Source organism: Marmota marmota, unplaced genomic scaffold (genome assembly GCF_001458135.2).
Source record: "Marmota marmota marmota unplaced genomic scaffold, marMar, whole genome shotgun sequence".
In the NCBI taxonomy this organism is placed as follows: domain Eukaryota; kingdom Metazoa; phylum Chordata; class Mammalia; order Rodentia; family Sciuridae; genus Marmota; species Marmota marmota.
In genome coordinates this window covers 8,188,587-8,197,990 of record NW_026000000.1, presented here as the reverse complement: position 1 = coordinate 8,197,990, position 9,404 = coordinate 8,188,587, and the positions used below count along the sequence as shown (strand labels likewise).

Here is a 9,404-nt window from a genome sequence, read left to right as displayed (position 1 = left end):
TTCCCCCTCCCCCTCCTCCTCCTCTTCCTCTGTCTCACTTTGTAGTCCAATCTGGCCTTGAATAAGACTCAAGCAGTCTTCCTGCCTCACCCTTCTTAAGTAGCTGGGGCTTCAGTTATGTGCCACTGTACCCAGACTTTGGTGAGGTTCTTATTTCCTGAGACCTCTTCTTTTCTTCCAAAAATATCAGTTCTATTTTGAATAGCTGGAATTAACACAAAATTACCCTGAGAAAACATTTGCCTTGGCCTTAATCTCAATCCATTTGGACTCCTATCATTATTTATTCACTCACTTGTTCCTTCAGGGACTTATTTCATGCAAGGATCTACTTAGTCTTTACTACGTGAAGAACTCTGGGTCATTGTGACAGGTCAGGTTCCCTGAGGAATGAACCATGAGCCAAAAATATGCATATAGGAAGTTTATTGGGAATGAGGGCTACAGGGCTGTCTCAATGGAAAAAGGTAAATCCAATGCAATATCAGCAAAGGCTTCAGCTGATACCACCTAGGAACTATTAAGTGTGGGATGATTCCTTACAATAGACCAAAATAGAGGTAAAGGTGCTGAGTCTCCCTACTGCACATTGACCAGCTGCTGGGTCAGTGCCCCTGGAAAGAGGATGTGACTTTGGCCCAGGTGCCCTCTTCAGCTGAGGCAATTCTGGAAAGCTGCTAACATTTTAGCAGTTGGAGGAACACATGCTATAGTCCAAGAGGAAGGATCTGATGACCCTGAGTATCCATTACGCACACTTGCCTTGGCCCTGTGTAAACAGCAGCACCAGTCTTGAACTTGTTCTGGGCAGACCTGGGTTCTAGTCCTGGCTCAGCCATTCACCAGCTGATCCCTGGACACTTTCTCCTCTGTAACTGAGGTATGTCTTGTGCCTGGCAAACTTACTTCACTGCTAACGGCAGAGTGCTTTGTATGATTGTGGACGGGCTGAAAGCAAGGACTTGACATGCTTAATGTTGCAATAAACATAACCTGCAAACCTTGATGATGGGGGTGGCAGTATCTTGGGGTAGATTAAAAACTGCACAGGATATTGTATGTAGAAGTCCCACACAGGTTGTGAATGCAGCCTGTCATTTTTACAAGGTAAAAACCTCAACTCCAAATGTTCTCAGTGGGTGACTGGTCACTGTCCTCCTGTTCTTTGTAAGAGTATGCTTTATGTGCACACAGCCTGACTCTGGCATCCTCTCCCTCTAGGTGACCCAGAAGTTCTCTCTGGTGATTGTGCAGGGCCACCTGGTCTCCGAAGGGGTCCTGCTCTTTGGCCACCAGCACTTCTACATCTGTGAGAACTTCACCCTGTCTCCCACAGGTGACGTCTATTGCACCCGGCACTGCTTATCCAAGTGAGTTCTCCACTTCTTCCAGCGGATTCTTCCCTGAGCCCCAACTCTCTTGTAGTCACTTCTACTTCTTTCGCTCCTCCTTGGTTTTTCTGAGGGGTTGGGGCCTGAAACTGAGCCCTGAGATAAAATGGGATCACTTGGGGTCTACAGCTATAAGCTATCCATGACCAGGGTTCCCAAAGCTGAAGTCTGGAGTGACATGACAGCTGTCATCATATGGAATGTAACACCATATATAGGGATCTTTTCTCAGATTATATGAAAATGCCCATCAGCTTATGCATTAAAAAATTTGTTGGTTGCCCGTTCTTTGTAAGATGTTAGGCACTGCTCCATTCATGCAGAGGCACATGAGTACAGCTAGCAGTATAAACCCATTCTTTTGGAAAGAGTTTGGAGCATGCTGTCATGATAGCCCAAAATGTGTGTTTCTTCATGATGTGAAACTGCAAAGATAACCTGGGAATGGTGGTGTGAGGAAGGGCTGCCTGGGGAAATGGCTAAGGTCTAGTGAAGGATGGGTGAGAGTTTGTTAGAAATTTTGTCCCTTTTTACACTAATTAATACCAGATGTCTTTGTCAGGAAATTCTGAGGTCCTTCTTAAACATATGATGTTTGTGGTCTCTGTGGGTTCAACTGGCTCTTATTGATCAATTTGCTTCTGTTTATAAAGTACATCCAAAGTCAAATTGACTGTGTTTGTCCTCTTTCCAAAAGTCCAGTGGTCAAGCTGTATATTCACACTTGATCATTGCTTTTGAAGACATTTGGATGAAGATTTGTTCCTGCAGAGATGGCCTTGCCTTTTATGGCTAACTTGCCACTGATGGCAAGGTAACTTTCAGCTAGGTGACTCTCAAAACTAGCTCACCTCAGAATCACAAAAGGGCTTGTTAGAACATGGACCTCTGAGCTTTTCCCCCTCCCTAGTTTCTGATTCAGTAGTTCTCAGGTAGAAACTGAGATTTTACCAACCATCTAACTCAGGCTGATTCTACTACTTTTGGGACCACATTTTTGAGAATTACTGTTTCAGGATATTGACAGAGGAATCAAAATCCTGACTTGCTAATAACTAAGAATTTTAACGCCCAGTTGTCATATGATTTCTAGCCTATGTCAGAAGGCAAGAATGGAGGGAGTGTGGAAGAGTAGGTGTCAGCCCACCTGTTTTGATTTAGATTTCCTTTATAATGCTTGGCATTTTTTTTCTTTCTGCTAATTTCCATCTTTTATTCATACCCAATGTTCACCAATTGCTGCAAGTCTTCTGTGCTTTTCCAAGGCAAGAGAAGCATAATTAATACTTGGCATACTCATCCCATCTCATTGCTCATGTTTTATTGACACTGATCAATATGGACAATGGGTCTGCAAACTTGCCTTTCTGAGAGCGGATGAAAGCTTTCCACTCTACCTGTCTGTGTGGCATGACCTTGTGATGACTTGCATAATCCACTGCTCCACTCCTCACCTCAGGTTTACATTGAGCTGGTGCTAGATAAGGTCTTATTGATTAGATAAATTGTGTTGATGAGGTATATCTAATCCTGATCAAATTGACTATCTCTGCACTTTTAATAGAAGTCCAGTGGTCAGGTTATATATATGCACTTGATTTTGCAATTAAACAAGACTTCCCTTGTTTGGAAATGTACTTTTCTAGAATGCAAGCAGGAGTAGAGTGAAAACAAATCCCTACCCTAGAGTACCATTTGAAAATTGCACAGGTAATTTTAGTTATCATACCTCAAAGGAAGTGTTCATTAATCAGAGAGTGCTTTCTCTGGGGGGTCTTGTCTATGGTCCTAAGAAACTACTGGCACACTTGCAGATGCAATTTTCAAAGATGGGCTTTTAGATCATGTCAGATCAATGGGGATTAAGTCTTATTTTGACCATAGGGACTAAGGAAGATGCATAAATAAGCTTGTTAAAAATAAAGCTAAGTCAACGCTGAAATGCTTCTTTAAAAGACTGCCATCAAGTACAGTTGAGCATTAGACCTTGAAAGAGCCGCTCTGATGCACCATAAAAATATCCCAAATAAAGTTCAAGAACACTCTAATTTCCCCATTGGTGATGACTTGAGTACTTTGGAACTTTCCTCAGAAATTGAGACTCTTCTAAAGAGGTTAGTTTAATTTACGTTGGGTTCCCCTTCTTGCACACTTGTATTAGTTTGGTAAGACTGTCTAAAACAGGGTGGCTTTCAAAGAAAACAGAGATTGCTGTTTCATGGACCTAGAAGTGTGAAATCAAGGTGTCAGCAGGGCCTTGCTTTGCTGCCTGCTCAAGGGGGAGAATCCTTCCTTGCCCTTCAGGCTTCTGGCGTTTGTGGACAGCCCTGGGTGTTCCTGGTCTTGAGCAGCATCGCTCCAGTCACATGGTCATCTTCTCCCTGGTTTCATACCACCTTTCATCTGCCTCTGTGTCCAAATTTCACTTTTGAGTGAGGACACCAGTTATATTGGAGCAGAGCCCACCTTAATGTCCTTATTTTAACATGATGACCTTTGTAAAGACACTATGTCAAGTTAAGTCACATTCTCACTTAAACACATTTTTTTGGGGGGACACAATCCTGCCCATAACAATGGCAGTCACGATATACAGCATTTGACTAATTTGGTGGGATCCCAGACCATCCATCTGGACCTCTAGTGATAGGATATATAATAAGATACTTCTTATCATTGAACAGCTTTAAGTCATCCTGTCCCTGTTTAGTTCAATTCAACAAATATTTCTGATAATCTATTTTGTACCAGGCATCATCATAGATTCCACAGATATAAAGACATGATTCAGATGCAGGCCAAGTCTGCTAAAGGGTTTGTGATCTAGTGAATGAGTCCAGGTATAAATTCTAGGCATAATTCTGACAATTATCCATTAACTTCAAATGAGGAGCAAATCAAAATATACTTTATTCTGAAATTCACTTCTATCAAAGAACATGTCAACCAATATTATAACTCACTTAACTGTGATTTCCCTAATAAGAATATAATGCTATGCTATGATCACCCTGGACAATGTTCACGTATCACGATAGCTATCAGACAGTCGAAGCATGAGCAGCATTCTACGAATCATAGTAAAAGATCTACCTAAAGAAGAACATGGATCAGCTGCCCCTTCCTACTCATCAACCTTGGAAGCCTCAACTTGGATTTATTCTGTAGAACATGTATTGTTGTCAAGATACCCCCAATCACATCTGTGATTTGGACTTCCATCAGTGAACTCAATGGTGTACATAATTTAGTTTTTCTGAAGATTTGGGTCTATCTGAGGATTCCTGTCCTATATGGCTATACAGTTACCATAAGTGGGAGAAAAATGACTCATTTCTCCTAAAAACCCCTTATCATTTTCCAGAGTATTCTTTCTCATTCCGTGTTTCAAAGTCCTAGTTTGCAGAATCCATATACAGAGAGCAAACTAAGAAGAGGGAGTTTGTGGGAAGAGCTCTATAAAAATTTAGGGAGGCTTTCTGCCTCAGGGAGGGGTGATAAATTCACTTTTATCAAAATTGGGTTTTAGAAAGAACTTAGATTTTAGAGTCAGAGGACCTGGATTTGAATCCAAGTTCCATCTCTTCATAACCAAGCAACCTTGAAAAAGTCTCATCCTCTGGAATGCAGTTTCCTGATTTATGATATGGAAGTAATAATCATGCCTGTTCAGTTGAGGTTCATTTTGAAAATCAAACTAAACAATGGACAGGAAAGTTCTCAGCAGGCCAGGAGCATGACAGTCACTGAGCAAACATACCCAGAGCTTGGGGGAAGATGGGGGACACAGAGAGCCAGAGGGAAAAGCCTGTGTCATTACATGGCTCACAGGAGAGGGAAGTCAGCCAAACATGCAGCTAAGGCATGGAGAATATTTGCTGTGGTTCCCATCAGCAGAGGCCTATGGGAACACAGAAAACTTGAGATTGTCCTTAACCCAAGCTGAGGGTCAGACATTGAATTATCACTGTGGCCTCACTGGGAGTCAGAGAAGTTTGGGGAAAGCTCAGCTCAAACCAAGCAGAGGCATTAATAATGGACAAAGGGCCTTGGCCGGCAGCAGGTTTGAATTAAATCATTCTGGCAGAAGCAGCCAGAATGAAAGTCACATCTTGTATCCAAGCAGACTTACAGTGATGTGACTCAGAGAAGAAGGCCTGGGGTGGTTCTTCCGAGAAGGGGTGGGAAGGACCTCAGAGATGCCTGCGATGGCATCTTCTAAGTCTAGCTCTGTGGGGGGGGCGGGGTACACAGAGGGCTCGGGCTTCCCTTCTGCCCAGGAGTGACCACCAACAGGGGTGCAAGTACAGAGTTTTCCCTGTGTATCCTGGACCTCCACTGACTATGTACTGGAGCATTCCTGCCAGGCCTGGGACAGCCAGACCTCTGTCTCAGTTTGCCCCAGATTGGTGGCATGGAAGCCTTATAGCCTAGGCTGGAGGCTGGGGCCTGGGCAGAGAGGACAGCACTAGGAGAGACAAAACAATTTCCTCAACTATTCCCAGAAACTTGACCTTGGTCAGCAGGACCACGTTGGGCTGGGGTCTTTCAGCTCTTGGCTCTCTGAGCCTGTGGTCACACTCAGGCTTCTTGGGGCCAGAATGCTTAGGAGGCCTTCATTTCTCTTTATTAAAAGGATATTTTAATAAGAATTTTTGTGGTTATATACAAGATTAAAATGACTACATGGCCCAGCTGTACATAAATGTAACTATCTGTAACTGAAATCAACTTTATTTCTCAAGTCCCTCTTTGTATGAATTCTGAAAATCTTTACCCTGTCACCTCAAGGTTAATCTCTTTGGGAACAAATGTTTGGATAAATTGTAGATTCTCCCCTCCTTCCCTCACCTCTTCTTCCCAAGGAGATGGGCTTATTCTGACATCTTTCAGGGAAAGCCTCCAAGATCTCACTTAAGTATCACAGTTAACTCCTCTCTAGACCACCTCCCACCTCCTACAGGCCACTCGACCATACTACAGGGTGGGTGGCGAGCAGGACTCGGGTCACATGCGTGTCCCTACTTTGCCTCTTGTATGGGTCTCTACCCCATCCTCCAGGCTTTCTCCTCACTCTACAAGGCCTGGCTTTGGGGAATTTTAAGAACACACCCCCACCCTTACTCTCACTCCGCCGTGGATCTTGCCTACCAAATAAGCCTTGGCTTGCAGACAATTGGTTTTGCTATGCGGTTAAGCAATTCTTCAGAATTCAGTTTGACCTCTTTGTCCCAGGCTGACCCCCCCAGCCACTCAGGACAATCATCTGGAATACTCTCAGGGTTGCCAGAGATGTGGAGATAGGGGATGTGGATCCAGGGTACTGAAGAGCCACATGGTTCAACAGCTCCTCACACACCCCTGTACCCAGGGAGTCTTCCCACATCCCCCAGCCTTTATACCCTGTGTCAACAGTGTCCTCTGCCATCACCATCACCTGATGAGGCTGGCACTCCACCTTACTCCTAAGGGCAGGGCTTCATGTGTCGGAGGGGACATGGACAAGCAATCAGAAAGGGCTTAACAGACCCATGGAAGCAGCCAACCAGTAGTTGGCATGGCTAGAGCAGCCAACCAGCATGTCCCCAGAAACTTGGATGAGGCTAGTGAAGGGGCAGATAATAAAAGGAGCCTGTCAGATGCTGTCACACAGGTGTGCAAGTGTGTGCACTGAATGTCTTTTTTTCCTTTTCAGCATCAGCGATTCCTTCATTTTCAACATGTGCAGCAAAGACAGATCTTCTGACCATTACTCGTGCCAGCGCCACAGCTATTGGGACCTTAGGGAGCTCCGGCAGGCCCGCTTCCTCCTACAGGTATGTCGGTGGGGCTCTGACAGCATGAGCAGGCGGGTGGGAGGACCTGATCATGACAAGTGTTCTCTTAGCACCATTGAACACACACACCTCTTTGAGCACGCTTGGCACCTGTGCACAGCCTGGGGCGGAGGCACCATGTAGGAGGAGGGGAAAGGCCAGGATTCATTACTCACCTTCTCTGCAGGGAACTAGTTAGTTCCAAAGCCTAGCAAAGGAATGGTGTTTATCCCTGATGAACTTAATAAGGGTGCATTTCATTTGCAAATTTAGTTTGGATGTGTGGAGTACTTTAATTCATCATTTAAATCGTGCAGGAGGCTCATTATTATTGTCTGAAACCAAAGCTCAGGGAGGCCTTTCACAGGAGTGAATTCTAGAAAGTTCCAGCTGCCCTGCTCACCAGGGTCCAGCCTACTCCTTTCGGTCTAGGCCTCTGTTGTACTTTCTTCTTTACTCAGTGCTGCTTTTGCTCAAAAAGTGGTTGGTTTTCAGTTTTCCTGACCTTCCTGAGCTCTTTTGCAAGAAGAAGGAGATGGTGACTGGAAGGAGCAGCCCCACTTGGAAGGTTCTGGGCAGTGCAGCTGAGCTGGGCTCTTTGCACCCACTGTGGCTCCTTCCGGCATCTCTCTGAACTTCCTCACTATCATGGAACAGAGAGCCAAGCCTTATTCTTCTTACCTTGCACATATACACTGAGCACATTTGGGCCCACATAGTAGGCACTCAAAGTTATTTTTTATGATTTTATGCCTGCCTTACAGGCTGTATTTGGTAGCATATAGGTGGAGTAAGCGAATTTCTTTTTCTCCAATAAATGATGATTATTTCCAGATGGTCAGTTAGCCTGACGCTAGTGGAAGCCAGAAGCGGAAGGGTGTGTGTGCAATGCCAAGTAGTGCAGGGGTGGTAAGGGGGCAGTTTTGAGAGCAAGGCCACCAATCAATCAGCTAGCCTTGGTTCTTCTAGGAGAAACCTGAGCCTGTCACTCAAGGTAGCCGGGGCAAGCTGTAGCCTCTACAGATTCTATATCCCTTCCTGTTTTGTATATTATTTTTTTTCTCTTATTAAAGGAAAAAATAAGGGTCTCATATCTACCAGAGAAGGGGGCTTGCAATATCATTATGAATGTCTCCCCTCTGCTCAAGGGCATTAGTGACCTGGACTTGGAGAATTGACTCCCAGCCAAATTAAAGCAGGATGTTATTATGATTGGATTCAGGAGCCCATCTCTAAGTCTGAACCTCCATGTCCAGGCCTCACCCCTCTCTGGCCATCCCTCCAGCCAGAATTCTGTCTCTATGACCCCACCTCTCGCCCACGAGGTGTATCCCACATATGAGTGCACTGTATCCCTTACTCCAAGTTTCTTATTGACATAATTTGGAATAGAAAGGAGGAAGAGTTTGAAGGAGGGAGGAAAGGGAGGAAAATGAAATAAAATTAAATTATGAGTTTTTATTTAGGCATTAATAACCACATTGCTACATCAGTATAGCCACAGCAAAATGGATTAACAAAATGGACTGAGCAAGGCCCCTGGTGCCTCTTGTGTCTGCAGATGAGCATACAATGCTGCCCAGGTTGAGAGCGGTCCCCACTTAACTAGTGGTGTTTCCAGTGAGGTGACCCTGGTTTAGGAAACCCCAAGCCCATGACCTGGAAATGAAAGTGTCTTGAGGGTGCAAGTGGGCATGTTCTCCCTCTGTCTGCTTCTTGCTCATCCCAGGAATGGGGCATTCACTTCCTGCTTTGTCCAAGGGAAGTGGTAGCTGAGGCTAGGCTCCCTGTTCTCCCATTCATTCTGTATAGACCCCCCTCATCCATCAACAAGGTCTTCATAGCCTAAAGGGAAGTCAGAAGGTCTAATTAAGGAGTTAAGTTGGGCTGGGGATGTGGCTCAAGCGGTAGCACGCTCGCCTGACATGCGTGCGGCCCGGGGTGGATCCTCAGCACCACATACAAACAAAGATGTTGTGTCTGCCGAAAACTAAAATAATAAATATTAAAAAAAAAATTCTCTCTCTCTCTCCCTCTTTAAAAAAAAATTTAAAAAAGGGCATCTAGGTTGGTTCCATAGTCTTGCTATTGTGAATTGTGCTGCTATGAACATCGATGTAGCAGTGTCCCTGTAGCATGCTCTTTTTAGGTCTTTAGGGAATAGACCGAGAAGGGGAATAGCTGGGTCAAATGGTGG

The 9,404-nt window shown here is 44.7% G+C and overlaps 1 protein-coding gene across 8 annotated transcripts in view; it reads left to right on the top strand.

Moving 5' to 3' along the window:
- Wdfy4 (WDFY family member 4) overlaps nt 1-9,404 on the top strand; it is a 274,400-nt gene that overhangs the window by 184,360 nt on the left and 80,636 nt on the right. For all 8 annotated transcript variants that reach the window (XM_015498911.2, XM_048807497.1, XM_048807491.1 and 5 more), the window contains 2 exons: nt 1,222-1,370; nt 7,087-7,207. In XM_015498911.2, the coding sequence (XP_015354397.1) occupies nt 1,222-1,370; nt 7,087-7,207 (270 nt within the window). The remainder of the gene's footprint in view (nt 1-1,221; nt 1,371-7,086; nt 7,208-9,404) is intronic.